We start from the raw sequence: 20,213 nt of genomic DNA on the forward strand, positions 1-20,213 counted from the left end.
TATGGTGGTGCCTGAAACCTGACTGAAATTCTTCATACAGATCATTTTTGTGCAGGAAGGTGCTCAATTGAGCAGACACAACTTTTTCAAAATTTTTTTACATAAATGGTAGATTTGAAATAGGCCTATAATTTGCCAGTTCACTAGGATGTAGTTTTGTTTTCTTAATAACCGCCAGCTTGTATGGTTTTGGGACGTGACCTAAAGATAACGACCAGTTAATGATATTGAGAAGTGGTTCTTCGGCTACAGGTAACAACTCTTTCAGCAATTTAGTGTGTACAGGATCTAATAAACATGTTGTTGATTTAGATACAGTGATAAGTTTATTTAGCTCTTCCTGTCCTATATTTGTAAAGCACTGCAGTTTTTTTTTGGGTGCGATGGATGAAACTGAAGTGTTAAACGCTGTAGAATCTACATTCGCTATTGTATTTCTAATGTTATCTATTTTATCAGTGAAGAAATTCATGAAGTATTTACTATTAACCCCTTACCAGTCACCCCCCATTTTTGGCATGGAGACAGAAATGACATACCCAAAATTAAAATGTTTCTGTTCATGATTCTTTCTGACTAGATACATAATCAACAGAATCATACAGACTGTTATGATAATAGAGATATATAAGCTCAAACATAAAAGCAAAAATAAGAATATTAAAAACATATTTTTTAAATGTATTTAAAAAATTGTTGATGTAGGATATGAGTTTAGAAACACAGTGTAGCTAAAGCCACAAGTCTACCAAAGCTTCATATGAAAATTTCATAAACTAATCTGTAAAACTGTGAATTTTATGAAATATTGAATATGAAGGCTAATCTGATTGATTTATGGCACTCTGTAAGATCTCACATGTAAACACTCCTGTGTGCTTTATCTGTGCTTTTGTCTCTGCAAACTCATGCATTCATGATTATATTGTTCTCACCAAACTAGTCTTTCACACCTCCGTCAGGTATTATCACATTATCCGCATTATTCTTTCATCATTATTCTTTTGCTTTTATTCCACCTTCATCAGCCTTTGTTGTGGTATTTTTAAGCTTTACAATCCACTAAGCTCAGAATGCATTTATCCCTTATTTATCAAAAGTATTACTATAAAAATACAACAAAACATTTTCTTACAACCTTACGTGAATCATTGTGACAGAAATGCATTATGAATTAGAAATGCACCTGCTATTAGTAGCATTAGAGCTAACTTTAGCATCAGGCTACATCAGACAATTTATGAAATTATTAGTACACTTTTACTCAAAACTCACTTTAAACCCCGATCGAGTGTTTGTAATAACTTCCTTTAGCGATGAGGGGTGGAATTTGTTTGTTTACTGTTGTAAAAATATGCTATTTATAGCCTTTTACATCGCTGCACAAGTAAGCATTTTAGATGTACATTTTCAAAAAATTTTATAAAAATGCCCAAGAAGTTGAAAGTGAAACAATAATAAACTGGGGCCATTCAGCGTTAAACTGTAAATTCAGTTTTTATGACTGGATTCTGCGATTCCCTCCGCGTTTTCTGCATTGCGGAAATCATAAGGCCCTAGTTGTGGTATGCCAGCTCTATCTTGCAATGGACACATGCCACTACATTCTCTTTACGTTTACCCACTCCCTTAAATCAAAACACTGCTGACTCCTTGCAGTATGTGATTTCAGACTCAGCGCTTGTGTCTCCTTCCGCTTTGGGGGTGACTTAAACGCGTTGTCACATTAAAAAAATCATTGCGAAAGAACCTGACATGAGATTTAAAATAAATTAAAAGAGGCTTCGAGGCAGAGGAATTTGTCTCGATCAATTTTTGTAATCGAGTTAATCAAGTTACTCGAGGAATCGTTTCAGCCCTAATGGACATGGTCAGAAACAATGCTCAGGTTGTCCGTGGTATTTAAACGATGCCCAATTGGCACTAAGGGGCCTAAAGTGTGCAAAGAAAACATCCCCCACACCATTACACCACCACCACCAACCTGCACAGTGGTAACAAGGCATGATGGATCCATGTTCTTATTATGTTTACGCCAAATTCTGACTCTACCATCTGAATGTCTCAACAGAAATTGAGACTCATCAGACCAGGCATTTGTCCAGTCTTCAACGGTCCAATTTTGGTGAGCTCGTGCAAATTGTAGCCTCTTTTTCCTATTTGTAGTGGAGATGAGTGGTACCCGGCGGGGTCCTCTGCTGTTGTAGTCCATCCGCCTCAAGGTTGTGCGTGTTGTGGCATCACAAATGCTTTGCTGCATACCTCGGTTGTAATGAGTGGTTATTTCAGTCAAAGTTGCTCTTCTATCAGCTTGAATCAGTCGGCCCATTCTCCTCTGACCTCTAGCATCAACAAGGAATTTTCGCCCACAGGGCTGCCGCATACTGGATGTTTTTCCCTCTTCACACCATTCTTTGTAAACCCTAGAAATGGTTGTGCTTGAAAATCCCAGTAACTGAGCAGATTGTGAAATACTCAGACCGACCCGTCTGGCACAAACAACCATGCCACGCTCAAAATTTCTTAAATCACCTTTTTTCCCATTCTGACACCCCTAAATGCATTGAAGCAACTGCCATGTAATTGGTTGATTGGATCATTTCATTAATGGGAAATTGAACAGGTGTAAGATTAAAAAGGGAATTAAGATCAATATAACTCAAAGGGGATTGAATTACAGTGAATAAGAACCAAATTAGTATGCAAATTATTCAGAATTAATATTTAACACTTTATCAACTATTCGTCCACCAATAAGTTGAGGTTAGGGTATTTTATCAATTCTGGACAAAATATTATCCCGTGCCCTACGGTAATAATATCATGAAATTATGACTGATTATGAGCAAGGTAACAGAATCTACAGTTTAAGGCAGTAACATGTAAGCACACAGCACAAGACACTGATATGTAAAATCAAACAAGGCTTTATTGAACTACTCTAATACACACAAACTAAACTAACGAAAACACACAAACATTCATGAGGTTTTGGATGCATTTCCTTCTCTAACGAAGTTGCTGGAGAGGGATTCTCTGGTGCTGATTTGCTGGCAGTCGGTCAATTATGCGTTTCGGAGGGACAGCAATCGATGGTGAGTGGTTGGTTGGCTTTGCCGGGTGGCGCTTTGTTCGCAAGACTTCCTGGATTGCGGGTTGCTATGCAACGGAGTTTCTCTGAGAGGGTTTTCTTGAACTAAGTTCAACGAAAGATCTTATGGAAGAGTCGATGAGTTTTGAGTAGGGCTGGGTACCGAACTTCGATGCCTTTATGGTACCGAACGAAAATCTTCGATACTATTGAGTATCAAATTTTCTTTTATCTTTTGGTGCCAAATTTCGGTTCCAAAAGCCAAGCGGACGGATTATTTTTTTGTTTGTTTGTTTTTTTGCCATCGTTTAAGACGATTCAGTTCAATTTGGTGAACTGAATGATTTGTTCGTGAACCGGATATCCAGACTGATTTGGTTCTCACACGACAGACACGGAAGAGAAGACAATGCTGAATAAAGTCGGCGCTTTTGCTATTTTTGGACCAAATAGTATATTCGATGCTTCAAAAAATTCTAACTGACCCTTTGATGTCATATGGACTACTTTGATTATGTTTTTCTTACATTTCTGGCCATGGACAGTATACCGTACACACAACTTCAATGGAGGGACTGAGAGCTCTCGGACTAAATCTAAAATATCTTAAACTGTGTTCCAAAGATATTTGGAGGTCTTACGGGTTTGAAACAACATGAGGGTGAGTTATTAATTACATAATTTTGCTATCTGGGGGAACTAAGCCTTTAAGAGCTGTTCAGATTAAAACTGCCAGCTCCGCAGTGAGTCAGTGTCATAGACGGAGAACAGATCAAGTGTAAAAATATTTTTTAATCTATATTTCCATCTCGTTATGTCGCTGGTTTAGGTTAAACAGAACGAGCATCAGTTCACTGATGGGGATTGTGTCAAGTGTATCCATCACTGGGTTCTGTTGTCTTTTGTTGGATCATGCCACTCGTGTCCGGTGTAGACCTGGCGTGCGTTTTTTAATGGGTTATGTTACAGCCCTGCTTGTTTTTAAAGTTTTTATTAAAAATCTGTATTGACTGCATGGTCATGTCATCGTATTATTTACTGCCATGCGACCTACAAAAGTAAGGATTGGCGAGCCGAGCAACGAGCATTGCTGCAGGTTGCTTTTGGCGGATGTGCTGTGCTTGTGCTGCCACGGTCGTCTTCATTTCGTTGGGTGGAAACATCTCTCTCACTCGGCAGTAGAGTCTGTGAGGGAAACAGCAACAACTTCCCCTCCACGCACACAGATACCAGAAACACGCCCCGCCTTCACTCCGTGGCTAAAGTATTTCAGTACGTTTTAAATGTTATGTTCATAATGTAGCCTATATAAAATAATAATAATAATGAAAAAAAAAAATAACAGGAGAGTTTCAAAGTGGCTTAGGCTATTGTGTGTGAACTTTATTCCCTATCACATGCCAAACTAATAACATTGTAAGCATTAAATCTTTAATTGCTGCTTTCTGCTGTGCAAATTTTGTTTGGGATGAAGATAACAGTACATTTTTGTCAGTTATTTTATCTAAACAGATCGATGAATTTCTCCAAGATTTCAAAATCAGATAGCCTATTGATAATGTAGTAGCACATTTGTTTGAATGCATTATTGCTTAAGCAATTGCATGTGAATGTGCTTTATCTGTTTAAATTATGCTTTAGCCCGAAAATAATCAGTAAAAGAAACCAACAAACTCCTATAACCTGTAACATCCCGCTCGACTATTGCAGTCATTATAACCTGATCAAGCTATATAGCTAAATATATTTAACATGAATTCTTGCTGAATATGCAGTTATATTATGGGCTGTTGGCATGAATTGTACTCGAAACACTTTGATTACTCCAATAAAACCTAGGCCAAAACCAAAAACATCAAGGGTGTTCCAAAGATACTGGTGCTCAACCCTATCGAAAGCTTTTTCTTGATCAATGGAGATGAGTCCTAAATTAATGCCCAAAAGGCCAGCAACCTCCATTAAATCAAGAAATATGTTAATCAGAAATAGACCTACCAGGCACACAATGCGTCTGGTCAGGATGTATAATGTCCCCCATCACTTCTCTTAATCTTTTTGCCAGAGTTTTAGAAAAAAAAATTCAAATCGGAGCACAACAAGCTCACTGTTCTCCAGTTCTTAATTTCCTGAAGGTCATCTTTCTTGGGTAGGAGAGTGATCACAGCTCTCCTACAGCTCACTGGTAAGAGACCTTCAGCTATGCTCTGATTGAGAACATCCAAAAAATCCTCACCCAACACCTCCCAAAAGGCTTTATAAAACTAAATCGGGAGCCCATCAATTCCTGGAGCTTTTCCACTCTCCATAATCTGCAGTGCTTTCCATAGCTCTTGTGCACACAAAGGCTTCTCTAGTGCCTCCTTTGACCTTTTTGGAAGCTTCGGTAAACCTTGATAAAAACTGGAAGACATTTCTTCATCATCTTTATATTCACTCCCATACAGATCCTTATAGAACCTTACAACCCTTTGTCTTATTTCAGACAGCACTGTAAGCTCTTGCCCGTTCTCCAATCGCAAGGAGTGAATGTATCTTCTCTGGTCGTTCTTTCTTTCCAAATTAAAAAAGAATTTGGATGGGGCATCCATTTGTGTTAAATTTTGGTAGCGGACATAACCAATGCACTTTTTGCTTTCAGGCCTAGCAAGTTTGCAAGAACCATCCTTTTGGACTTAAGAACATCAACATTTTGTTCTCCAGTGGACTCCAATATTGTTTGCACCTCTACAATTTCCTCTTCAAGTTCTTTCATTTTTTGTGTGATATTTTTAGAGACATTGAAAGTATGCTGTTGACATAATAACTTGGTTTAAACTTTTCCAACATCACACCATTGTTTTAAATTTGTAAAACACTTTTTCTTTAATTTAAATTCCTTCCAAAAAAAGCAAAAAACCTCTTTAAACTTTGCATTACTCAACAAAGATACATTAAAATGCCAGTAGGCACTCTTTGACCTTATATTTGATATAAACACTTTACAAATAACAATAGCATGATCAGAAAACCCAGAAGGACTAATTACACAGCTTTTGACAATATTGAAATGATGTTTAAAACAGTAAAATCTATCTAATCTGGCCAAAAAAATAAAATTCTCCAGAGTATGCAACCATGTATATTGTTTATCATTTCTGTTTAAATGTCTCCATATATCACACAGTTTATGGGTTTCAATCAAGGTGCGTATAGTACGACTGGAAGCTGCTTGGGGTTCAGCGTGATTTCAACCTAATACACAATTCTCAGTACAATTAAAATCCCCACCTAAAAACACATATTCATCTGAATTACAACTCTGCAAAATTTCATTAAGATCATTAATAAAACAAATTCTCTCATTACCATTATTAGGAGCATATACATTAATAAACACCACATTAAATTTTTCAAACTGTGCACGTACAAAAAATAGTCTACCAGCAATTTCTTGCTTCACTTCAAAAGAAACAGGAGTGAAATGTGTAGCAAAAAGCACAGCTACCCCTCCTCTAGAAGAGCTCATGTGAGAGCACACCACCACCCCTTCCCATTCTCTCCTCCAATCAATTTCATTTAACACATCGCTGTGCGTCTCCTGAATAAACATCACATCAATTTTCTTTTGTCTTAATAATTCAAATAACAATTCCCTTTTATAAGCATCTCGTCCACCATTAATATTAAGAGAGCCTATTCTCAACACACTCATAGAGAAGAATGAGAGAAGGATTACACACAAGGCAACTTTCAGCATGTAAAGACAGAGAGAACTACATTGTTTCAAACCCATCCTCTGCCTGAAGTTCTGATCTTACTTTAGCAATAATTTTCCTTAATCTATATATTCCTTGAACGGTGAACTTTTCTTCACCCTCACTCCTCATCAACATCACAACAGAATCAACAAACATTTTACGATCGGGAAAAGAGTCTGTAACCTGCACATTTTTCAAATGTTTTGATCTTTGTAAAAAGATTTGACTTTATAAAAAAAGAATAGTCACTACATGTATTCCTTCTACTCTTAATTTCCTGAGTTTCACTATCTTCAACAGGTCTACTTTCAACATCATCACATTCATCAACCTGTGTTTCAGACCATTGTTTTGACTTTTCATTCCTCATCTTTGCTTTATTTATTTTTTCTCTTAACAGGAGGTGTCTTAAACAGTGCGTCATCGCCCACATAATCTGTAAAAATATCTTCTCCAGTCACCTGTTTAGCTGCTTTGACAGCATCTATCACCATTTCCTCCTCTATCACCTCGGGTTCTCCCTCCCCAGCAGTACTCGCTCCTGCCTCTGGTGCAGCAGACCTTCACCTTCAGCCTGATCAGATTCAGCCGAACTAGTGACAACCGCATCTACAACCTCTTCATCATCGGCGGTCTGTACCCGACACAAACTACGAATGTGGCTCTCTGATCCACACTTAAAGCATTTCAAAGTCTCAGAACTTGCGTACACAACATAGTCAAAGCCATCAATTTTGAATTTGAACGCCACACTTAGATCCTCAACTTCACTTTTAAGAACCATAAAGATTTGTCGTCTAAAAGAGACTACATGTTTAAGTAAAGGGGATTTACAGCCTAGCGGAACTTTCCTCATTTGTGAAACAATTTTTCCATGTCTAGACATTTCCGTTATCAACAAGTTATCTTTTATAAACGGGGGGACATTGGACAAAATAATTTTTTTTGCCGGTTTGACTAAAGGAATTACTGGAGTAAACGTATTCTGAATAGAATCCAAAAAGATCACCCCAGCACTATTCATTCGAGAGGTTCCATGCCAGCGAGAAAGCCGCTCATAACTCACATGCTCTGAAGACGCCATTGTCAACCAACGCGCGCTGGAAGACCGTGCTTCCTGAACAGCTCACGCAAACCTAAGTTAAACTCTGGCAGACAGAAGTAAAAGTAGCTTAGAAAAAAAGGAAAAGAAACTCACTATCAGCGAAAAACGCTCACCCACACGCTCTGTGATGGAGAGAGAGAGAGAGAGAGAAAACCTAGTCTAGGGCTATTCTTAAACTTGGAGCTCATTATATTGAAGTACAAATCCAAACACCAGAAACGTTATGCATTTTATGAATAATGAAATGTTATGAAAAGTATGCATTTTATTTATTCACATGCTGTATGGTTGAAATGATATTTTAGTTAACAACTTCAAGTTCCATTGTTAAAAAAATGCTTTATTGGCTAACGTTTTATAAATCTTCAGTTGTTATGCTCTAAAATCTCATGCCATTTGTAATTTCACAGTATTTTCACCTCCTAAATCACTAACCTTTAAAGTCACAATTCTAAATGGTCAAATTTACTCAGGTCGATGGTATTTTTTAATGGCATTTATTTATTTATTTTTGAATAATTGTAGCCTACATAAATAAGTGAAGCAAAACAAATATTTGGATCGTCCCTTATTTTTTTCCTTATTTTCTTAAAGAATAAACATTTATTTTCTACAAGAATAAACAACATTTTACTAATTCATAGAAATAATTTAAGCAATTAAAACCTTTTTTTAAACTTGAATTTAAATACTATTAAACAAAATTTTAAATCTCAAGGAGTTTAGTAGTTAAAAAGGATAAAATATCACATTGCATGTTTTAAATAGCCTAAACAAACTTGTGTTAACAATATAATTAGAACTAACAATATAATTAGATATTTTGTTTTTATTAACATTTCCTGTATAAAATGGGACAGCAACCTTTATATCAAACATTTTTAAATCGTCCACAGCTGAGCAACACGAGAGGCGGATCTGCGCCAGAGCACGTGAAGTGAATGTGATGATCAAAGTCATTTTCAGATGCAAAAAAAAAAAAAACCTGGATAGCCTAGATTTGGCCCATGCAGGATCTGCTATGAAGTATATAATAATTATAATAACTCTTAACACACAGTAATACAATTTTAACGGATTAATCACATATTTTCATTTGCTGCATGTTTTCTTCATTTATTTTTTTAAACACGCTAAAAAAGAAATTAAGTTTGTGAGAAGAAAAAATATATGAGTCGTGTATAGGTTGCATTTTAAAGGATTAATCACCTATTTTCATTTGCTGCATTTTTTTATTTATTTTTGATATTATCTAATTCATGTATCAGTTGCATTTTATTACATTTAGAAATAATAATGGCTGGCCTAATAATGTTATAATATACCAACAGGATATTTTTAGTTCCCTTCACTTTACAACAAATCCTTTAAATTTAACAAATATATCGGAACAAAACAAGAATTAAAAATATATAATTCTTATGGATAAATGTATTTGCAGTATATAATAATATAGGCTTAGCTATAAACAAACAAAAAGGAGAAATCCAATTTGGATTTTTGGGAGAAATCCAATCGTTTCCATATTCATGATGTTGCCAAATTGAAGCTTAACTATTATTCATGAGGTAAAATCGGCTTTATAGTTAACGCGTGTTTCAGTATTGATGGAAAAAAATCATAATTAACAATGTAGCAACAATGAGTTGTATAGAATAATTAACTCTAAATGATATATAGGGAATTTGAATAATTAATCAGGAATATGATTAATATGTATCTCATATGACAGTTACACTAATATTTTATTGATTATGAAAAATAGCTCAATTGCATTCATCAATAAATCATTACAGGGCACTATAACTTACTCATTAATATGTCAATATTCCATTCTTCATATCAATTATTGTGATACCTCCTACTGTAAATTACTGCAAATCAAACAGTGCTTTGTCCAGCAAACGGCTGTAAGATTGACCTATCAATTTTCAATAAAGTTGTCACTTCTTATAATTCAAGGAAAAATATTCTCTGGCCACGAAAACATTATCCTATCATTATGATAAATTTAGTTTCTAAATTAAAAGCTTGTAGCTAGATCAGACATCTCAGTGTTTTTTTAATGTGAGCGGGTGGTGGAGACAAGAATCATGAATATATGGGTTTTTAATAATTGACTAATAATATATCGAAACTACAAATCACACAGGATAAATATGCGTACGACAATACAGACAGTAAACTTTTTACAAGACATAACGGAATCCAAATTGAGGAGGGAGAGAGAGAGAGAGAGAGAGAAAATGAATGAGATCACAGAATGAGCTCAGGTATGGAAATAACAGTCAGTAACTATTGAAAGCCAACAACGACTCAAATCATAGCAACACTTTAAAGCAGCATTTAAATCTCCATAGAAAAGTGATACTTGCAAAGTGTCCAATGTGCGTGAGCTGGAGACCGGCGCGCGCTGGATCTTGGCGTGAGCGTGGAGCAGCGTGAGCGTGGCCTTTGTTCTGTCTTCGCGCGGTATTTGAAAGGTTCAACAAACAATGTTCCAGAATTCGTCTTCCTTGTGTGGAGAGGCGAATAGTTGAATAAACTTAGTAAAGAAAACAAAACAACGACGAGGGTCGCACAGGAGAGCAGCGTGTCCGAGAACGAAGAACGAAAAGAAGAGAGGGCGGTTTGGTCGGTTCTTATGGCTTGGGATGGTTCACGCCTCTTTTTGCGTGAACAACCAATGAACGTCTGCGATCTGAAGCGGGGAAAAGTTCCTTTGTCTCTGTGGAAACACCCACCTACTAACTTTGGGTTTTGTTAGATTTCAGCAGTGATATTCTAGCAAGTTCTTAATTCAAGATTAAAGGGGGGGTGAAATGCTATTTCATGCATACTGAGTTTTTTACACTGTTAAAGAGTTGGATTCCCATGCTAAACATGGACAAAGTTTCAAAAATTAAGTTGTACGTTTGAAGGAGTATTTTTGTTCCAAAAAAACCTCTTCCGGTTTGTCACAAGTTTCGGAAAGTTTTTTCGAGTATGGCTCTGTGTGACGTTAGATGGAGCGGAATTTCCTTATATGGGTCCTAAGTGCGCGCTCTTCTGCCGGAAGAGCGCGCGCTCCCATATAGCAGAGCAGAGAGAGGCTGAGCACAGCCTGATCAGAGCGAGAGCGTCGCGAAAAGTCACAAAAGAAGTGTGTTTTTGGTTGCCAGGGCAAGACAACCCTGCACAGATTACCAAAAGAGAAACAGCATTAAGGGACCAGTGGATGGAGTTTATTTTTACAGAGCATCAACGGAGTTGTGCAAGTGTTTTTGTTTGTTCCCTGCATTTCGGATTGCACGTCGTTTATTTCTTAAGGATATTGCAGTCCCAACGGAAAAGGGTCACGATTGTGTGTTGGAACCGCATGCGGTGAGTAAAACTGCTTCAAATATCTCTGTGTTGTTAACTTAGCTATCAGCGTGTAAGCACATCAAGTAAACAACATGCAATGTTGTCATCAAACTGCACTTTCCACATGTACAGCTTAAAAAAAAAAAAAAAAAAAAAAAGACGACATAAAGTGGAACTTAGTCATTTTCCAAAACCGCTAAGCAAATATATACAGTTTCAGTACATACCACATAGCATACCGCCTTTGCTGATGCTGCTCTTGTTAAATTTCAGCTTCTGGATCTGTGTCACAGCTTCCACATGCTCTCAGCTCAAAAGCCTACTGGCGCTCGTGATTCTTTAGCTCCGCCCACACGTCACGCCTCTAGGCGCTCGTGTTTTTCCGGGAAAAATCGGTACAGACTATCTTTCTCTTATAAATATAATAAAAATAAAGAGTTATGAAGGATGCAGTACTACTTTATAGGTACTCAAGATTAACAGGATATTGAGTGAAAACGAGCATTTCACCCCCCCTTTAATAGATTTTTCATTACTTTGCTTTAGATAAATGGGTCTGTCAAAGCATGAAGATTACACAGATACCAAAAATAATGTATATAAATGATCAAAACATGAAGTTACATTCAAATGCAGAATTACACACATTTAAAGATTTGATTAATACATGATAAAACTGCAGATTCTCCAATTTATATGGGGAATCTTTAATGCACCAAAGCAATACTTCATACATTGAGACCACATTGAATAAGTAATAGTTTAGGATACATTGAGAAAAAGGTACCAGTGAATGTTTCTTTCCTGTCCTGTTGCCCAGTGGGGTCATAAAGCTTTTACGACCTGGTCAGGAGTGGGGGTTGCAGAAACATGGCTCTCTTTGAGAAAGTTAAAATGAGGATAAACATTTCCAATTTATAAGTCAGCACTTTAACCATTTACCCAGGATTAACCATTTTTATGCAATACACAAACATTCAAAATACATATTAATAAGGACTTACAAAAGTAAGGAACTTTAAGAAAGGTTTCTTTTTGTGTGTGTGTGTTAAGGAATTTGGGTGGGGGTTTCAGGTCTCCTTTGAGGCTCGCATGGGTATCGTAAATATTTTAAGTCCAGCCAGGCTGGCGCCAGGCCAGGCATTTAGTGCAAAAAGGTTTCATTTGTATGCCTGAATTCAACCCATGAATCGATGACCTGCATATCCGTTACAACAATATATCAAAGTGGACCGCTGCTCAATCCGAGTGTCACGGTGAACGACAGCTGTTTCCAATGTGTGCAAGGCACCAGCCCGATCAAACAGCTGAAACAGAAAATACTCCATTTTTGGTCACACATAAGGCATAATTCAAAAATGTTAATAATAATTATTGCTAAATCCTGCACCATTCACATTTTACACTGCATATGGAACCTGAAGATTTTTTTTAACCCTCTGGAGTCGATTAACGCGTATACACGTTATGAGTCATTTTCTCCTGATAACCCCGAAAAGAACTTAAATTAAAGTTTCAGTTTAAATCGTACAGATAAGAGCAATACATTAATCTAATCTGTAAAGCAGGGATAGGCAACTCCAGTCCTGGAGGGCCATTATCCTGCATAGTTTAGCTTCAGCCCTCATAAAAACTCACCGGCCTGTATCTTTCTAGTAATCCCGAAAACACTGATTGCCTTGTTCAGGTGTGTTTAATTAGGGTTGGAGCTAAACTCTGCAGGATAGTGGTCCTCCAGGACCGGAGTTGCCTATCCCTGCTGTAAAGGGTCTACTTTTTTTTGGATACAGACATAATAACAACAAAACTTTGTGCACTTATGAAATAAAGATAACAAACAAGGTGTGCTGTCTGCAGCCTTTGTCTGTGCTGATCTTCATTTACAAACACGTCATTAAAATGAACTGTAACTCCGTGAATACTCAAAGTAGAAACATGAGAGAGATATCTATAGAAACCTTGACATGTCTACTTTTAAATTAAACAAGTGTTGCTGAAATCAAATATTCTGTGATAAAGTAATCCATATGAAAACATGATGTCCGTTTTTCACGTCTCTCTTCATTATCTTCTAATGAGACACTCCCCCGCGCTGAACCCTCTATTCAGATTCTAATGTTTCAAACTGAAGCTTGATGTAAATAATATAAATGTAAAAAATAAAGATAACTGTAACAAATGTAACAAACAATGCTGTTCAATTTATTCCCCCTAAAAAAAACTAAAAGATATTCTCAGCTCTTTTCAACATTATTAATAATAATAATAATGATGATGATGTTGATGATAAAAATATATATATATATATATATATATTTTTTTTTTTTTTTTTTTTTTTTTTTTGTAGAAAATAAGATTGTTAAAAGGATTTCTGAAGGATTGTGTGATGGAGTAATGATGCCAAAAAAATTGTTTGAAAGTCAGCTTTGATTGTTCCTAATAAACTGTTTAACTGTAGATATTAAATTATGTTGTGGGATAATTAAATATATTCTAAATAAACTACAAACATAAAATTATATACATTTATTTTGTTCTCATATTCTTTCTTGTAACTCTTCCCTCTCAGTGACACAAGCTGACTTAAAGGCTCATTATGTTGCTCATTATGCAGGCCTATGTCTTCTCAGGTGTAAATCACAATGATATTCCTGATAGTTGACGCCTACCCGCATATGACTTTTACCAAAAAAAAGTGTCTTAGAAAATGTAAATCAATATATTGTTTTCTGTAAGTGAGTAAACAAGATGATTTTCACATAATTTAGAAAGAAAAATTCTAGGCTACAAGCTCAAATTCTCAAAAATCCAGGGAACCATTGTTCTTTAAGTGTTTTTTTTTTTTTGCCTTATTCAAGTGATTTAACATTTTTGGTTTTTCACTAACCCTGCATAGCATTTTTTTCTCAAAAATACAATCATGTACATGCATGCATTTCACATATTATTATAGCCCAGTTTGTGTTGATTACAGTGAGATTAGACTTTACCCATTTAGATATTTATAAGAAACTGAAAAAAGCAAAATTTCAGGGCATGACAAAACTTCTCCAGGCCCTTAAAATACCCTTAGACTCCAGAGGGTTAAACCAAGAATGAACCGAAATGAAAACATTTAGCTTTTTATCCGTGTGTGTGTGTGTGTGTGTATGTATGTATATATATATATATATATATATATATATATATATATATATATATATATATATATATATATATATATATATATATACACACACACATAGCATGATCATTTGTGTAAAGGTCTTCTTTAAATTTAGAGTAGACTGTAGCCTACAATTATCCTACGTTTTGAAATTAACTCACTGTAAATGTTTTAATATTTTTTAAAGGTGTTACAATGTTATATCATAATTTTATTGTTTTACTTCCTCCTTTTATCTCATTTTACAATTACATTCATTTTGCAATCTGTCCCTTTGCGCCACCTCGTGGTAGTTTCGCTAATGCAATTAACGGGTAATACCCATATTGGTTGTCCACCTACTGTAGGGACTTTGGGCTAGTTCTCGGTGTGTTTCCACCACATGAACCAGGAACTAAATAAAGTTCCTGGTAAAAAAATGACCCTAAGATAGTCCTGCAAGTGGTGCCCACAAAATTTTGTTTTGTAATGTTTAACAATGAATAAATATATTTAACAAAAAAAAAAAAAAAAAAAGATAATAGAGTTTACATATATAGAGTTTACATATTTGTTTTTAAGGTCTTAAATAGGTCGGCACCTTCTTATTTATCTGAACTTGTGACTTATGCTGTGTTCACACCAAACGCGAATAGAGCGTAAAATTTGGTGTGAACACAGCATTAATATATCTGCTAGATGTTTTAGGTCAGATGTTTATGTTCAAATCAGAGAGAAAGGGAGACCAGGCATTTGTCAGCCTTAAATTGTGGAATAGCCTACCTTTTATCTATTAGGATAATCGCTACAGATTCTCTGTTTAAAGCAAAATTTTTGCCTGATAGCACTGAAAGCGAATATCCCACCCTCCTTGCAATCGGTGTCCAAAACCACGCTCCCTAAACACATTTATGCTTACAAACCAGAATACCAGAGACAACATTACTATAATAGACTACATGTAGCTCACTTGTAACGAGTTGGTAAACTAACTCTGTTTAACTAAGTGAGATATGCTAAATATGTGCATGAGGACTGGAATTGGGAACCGCTGGGCTACTTGTGTGTCATTCACCAGTGAGAAAACTATTAAAATATTATATTACCAGAAAGAAAGAACGGATTGTTGATGTTTGTCTGTCATTCTCGCTCTGTCTACACAGCGTGTGTGAACGCACTGATGATGTATCATTTCTGCGCAAATCATTTCTGTGCTCAGACATATCCAGATACATACGTTAACAGGCAGGTAGAAAAGACATTTAAAGGGGTCATATGATGCGGTTTAAATTTTTCCTTTCTACGTTACAAGCTCTTTGTGCATAACGAAGGTCTATAAAGTTTCAAAGACTTTTTTGAAAAATTTTTTTGAAGACATCATCTATTGCACCTTTAAAACCTTCCTTTTAGAGAAGGCTTATATTATGTGTGTTATCCTGATCTTTTTTTGTATGTATTGTCTTTTTATGCTCTAATTGTTTATCTTTTTTTTTAATATATATATTGGTTTTTAAAAAAATTACAGCACAATGGTCAGTAACTGTTGACCATCAATTTAAAAACAATTTTAAAAATCCACTATTTTATTGAAACTTTTCAACATTACTTTGGAATCAGACTTGCAATTTCCACTTTGCAGGTGATAAAACAGCTTGTGATGCTGGATGAGTAAAAAAAAAAAAAAAACATCTACAGGCTTACTTTGAAGTAGGTTTCTGCGCCGTAACTAAAGCCAACAATATTACTTAGTGGTGTAATAGTAAATTATATTATAATATTTAATTCCATGTTGCAAAAAAAAAAAATAACCCAAAACCCTGAATCACTGAGTTGGCAGTTAAATTTAGCAGCTTTGAGCCTACCACACCCAATTTCCCATTTAGTCACCTTAACGTCATTCTCTGTCCTGTCTCCTTCCAGTTACATGGTAAGCCCAGGTGACCTGACGGAGCTGCATGTGATCCGTTATGAGTATGAGCGGGATGTGCTGCCGTTGGTGCTGTCCAACTGCCAATATATGATGGAGCGTGGGCAGGAAACCCTTGCGGAGTACGATCTGCCCAAAATTCAGCAGCAGATCCTCACCCGCTTTCTACAGGGCAAACCACACATCACCCTTAATGTACGTCACAGCACCACAAGAGTTGCCCATTCAGATGTGTTTTCAGGAGTTCTTCAGGATTGACAACCAGTAGAGTAGATAAATGAAAAAAATTGCATTTATTTTTGTTTTGTTTTGTGTTTTTGTCTTTTCATGTTTCAGGGTATTCCGACACTGGTGAACAGACAGGACAGAAATTATGAAATCATATTTAAAGATGTTAAGGGCAAAGTTCAACAAGTAAGTTATATTATTTATTACATTATAGATGATTAAACATTGTATTGGTTATGTTATTATTAGATGTAGGTCCAATGCTCAAAATGCTCTTAATGAAATTAATATTTTTTAAATGCAACTTTTAAAATTAATTGCATCCATTTAATCCACGTCACAAGCCATTATATTATTGTGTATCCAAAGGAGTCGTTACAGCCCCTGACACAGTATGACCTCGTGAAGGAGCTGCAGTCCTACAGTGACGTATGTGAGGCCCTGTCCACAGTCGAACTGGCCCTGGGTTTCCTCGCTATGACAGGGGGAGAGCCACATATGCAGCTGAGCACTTATTTGAAGGAGGTGCTACAGATGACTGACCACATGGCCCCACATGTCTTCAAGGTTGGTCATGTGCACATACAAGGATGCTATTGTCACTGGTCTTAAGGAAGCCCTGTGTAGTTAGATTGGTTTAATGTCATGATAAGACTTGTTTCTCTTGGAGGTTTCAACACACATTCTTGTGTTAAAAAACTGCTAGGTGGAACAGAAGAGGCAATATATCAGAAATTTTCATAATTGTTACAAAATATCCAAATAATCTGGGATTAGAAGTGTCCCATGACATCATTGCAATGCTCATTCAGTCAAAGAAAAGCCTTGCGTTCTCATAGGACCAATTTACAAGAGCTACACTGGATAAACAAACCGAAAGCTGAACAAATCCGCTCTAATAGTTCGGGCTGCACAGACCGTTTATCTGCTCGAGCTGCAGCCCGCACGCTGATCTAGTCACACGACACCGTTATACACAGCGCTGGGAGATACACTGAAGAAAGCAGTCGAATTCACCACAGAATCAATAACATCTCTGTGAAATCTTGTGAGAAGCATTCAAATTCAGCAATGAATTCTGTTAAAGCTGATATCAGAACAAATGCCAATGATGTGGAAACCAGGAAAAACAGTTTTCAAAAACACCTCCACCATTGATCATGGATTTAACAGTAAACTACAGGGACAACTTGTGGCAGAAATGGTCTAATTTTTTCGAGTGATGCTGAATGCTTCACACAACTTTTACCAGCACTTCAATTCTTTAAGTATTAACAAATTTGAAAGTTATTTTTAATGTGACGATATTTGTTAACCTTTAATAGGTTTCCCCAATGTATAAAACTAAAAGTTTTATAATATAGGAAATTACACGATTATTTAAAATAAAATAAAAAAGAAATTAAATGACCACTAGTAGATGGCTGCAGAGAAGTACTTATAGGCCATTACACTCCCTAATATAGCCTATATATTTTTGTATTCATGAATTATATTTCGACATTATGAATGGCAGTAATAAAAGTACATTTTATCAGATGTAATATATTTATTACATCTGTAAGACTTCTGCTGAAGATCTTGGAATCATCTGCTGTGTACTCTGATAAAGGTCTCAGAAGCAGTTTTACATGCATTCTAATAAATATCTATTTGACATCTGACAGGAAACATCTTAGAGACATACTGCAGGTGAACAAGCACTCTTAAAAATACAGCTTGCATATGTATATGCAGACATTAAATATACATCTCCGAAATGTACATGTGTGATTCAGTTTGGTAGACCTATATGCTTACATAGTTGTTTGTATTTGTACATTTTCACGCATTTGTGATAATTTTATTATTTGGCTTACTGCTGATTTTCGGTAATAGTAGCTATAATATGAGAAAATGTATTTCATTAAATGGAGGTTGGAGTAGACTAATTTACCTGTTAAATATGCATATTCAGGATTAATAGCTCCAGTTTAGGCCACAAGCAGGCAGGCCACCAGGTCCTGCTCCACCTCTCAAATTGACTAAATATTTGTCAGTGGTTCATAAACTTTGCACAGAATACCCCCTCAGAAAATATTAGGCTTTCCAAGTACCACCATTGTGACTAACATTGACATGGCTTGTGATGGGCATAGTGTTATAGACTTACTGTAATGCTTAATCCGCAGGTTTAGCATGGCTCTGATAAAGCCAAACATAAATTATAGGGATTTTGCTTAAATTATTTTATTTTATGTTTAATTGTATCCTGAGTACCACCAGTAGAGAGCCACAGCTGGAGAACCAATGATCTAACTTTGACAGAACCGTCCTGACATATCTGTCACTGTCAAATGTAGCCCAACCAAAATTGTGGACAAAGGGTCATTGTGACATCTTGATTACGCCCCCTGCTTTGCATAAATGTATTAGCTTAATTTATTTTAAAAACACCTGTGCTTACTTTAGGGCTGCACGATGTGTCGTTTAAGCATCGATATCTTGATTTACGAATCCACGATAGTCACTTCACAGGATGTGCGATGTAGGCTGTCATAGTTGATGTTATTCATTAACTGTTACAAGCCAGTTGCTCCCCAGCCCTTGACGAATGTGATTCGCAGATTATTTGCACAGCTTAACCATCATAGAATGAAAGTTTATCATTTGCATGTGTTTTTAAGTCCTGTCAGTTTAACAGAGCAGAGAGAGAGAGAGGGAGAGCTCGAAAGAGAGAGAGCCTGAGAGAGAGAGAGCGTGTGAGAGAGAGAGAGACATCTCCGAGAGAGAGAGACAGAGAGAGAGAGAGAGAGAGGTCATGCTTAACATGAGCTCCTAGTCTATAAGCAATTTGTCAAGATAAATTCAAGAAAAATTTAACTAAAAAGGGAAAGTTTTTATTAACTCTTTTATAAACTTTGCAAACAAACTTGACCAACTGTTCCCTGGCATACTACAGCTGTAGAACGGTATAGCAATTTAAAATAACAAAAGAGGGCCGTTGTCATTCACACCTTCTGATTGGATTAACTGAGCCATAATAATCAATATGAAAGACCTGTAGACGGCATTACCATGGCAACACCAGCAATGGGGACTGGAGCTCACACCTTTTCCTACCCCCCAGACATCAGGTCTGAGAAGAGCAGACAACAACACAAGCTCAAAACTCAGAAGGAAAACCCAGAAACACTGTTTAAAGATACTTTAAACAGTAGGGGCGAAACCATCACCACAAACCTGCTCTTCTACACAGAACACCCAACTGCATGGCACACCGCCTCCTGCACACTGTTCCAGTATCACACCAAACATGGAATCTGTAAAGGCAGACAACTGTGCATTTATGAAGACTCAGAAAAAGACCCGGAGAACAGACACCTGACAATAAACTTTTATCAAAATGGAACGGTAATGATACAGGGAAACAATGCTGCCCTCACAAACTTTGAAAAAAAAAAGACCTCAAAGAACTTCAACCAATCATGGGGAAGGAACTTTCAGAAATGAAAGACTACATGGGGAGGGAGCTTGCATGCTTCAAAGTTGAGCTTCAACAAAGGGACACACAGATGGAGACCCTAACAACACAGATGAGGTGTCTCACTACACCCGCGAATGCCCCCAAAGTCCCCCCTCCCTCCCCCACACCA

The 20,213-nt window shown here is 36.5% G+C and overlaps 1 protein-coding gene across 5 annotated transcripts in view; it reads left to right on the forward strand.

Annotated features, from left to right (window-relative positions):
- The window catches only part of LOC113047109 (E3 ubiquitin-protein ligase rnf213-alpha-like), a 114,530-nt gene that overhangs the window by 77,342 nt on the left and 16,975 nt on the right, over positions 1 to 20,213 (forward strand). For all 5 annotated transcript variants that reach the window (XM_026208384.1, XM_026208385.1, XM_026208387.1 and 2 more), the window contains exons 65-67: positions 16,344 to 16,545; positions 16,687 to 16,764; positions 16,948 to 17,145. In XM_026208384.1, coding sequence (XP_026064169.1) covers positions 16,344 to 16,545; positions 16,687 to 16,764; positions 16,948 to 17,145 — 478 coding nt within the window. The remainder of the gene's footprint in view (positions 1 to 16,343; positions 16,546 to 16,686; positions 16,765 to 16,947; positions 17,146 to 20,213) is intronic.

Source organism: Carassius auratus, chromosome 28, assembly GCF_003368295.1.
Source record: "Carassius auratus strain Wakin chromosome 28, ASM336829v1, whole genome shotgun sequence".
Lineage (NCBI taxonomy): Eukaryota > Metazoa > Chordata > Actinopteri > Cypriniformes > Cyprinidae > Carassius > Carassius auratus.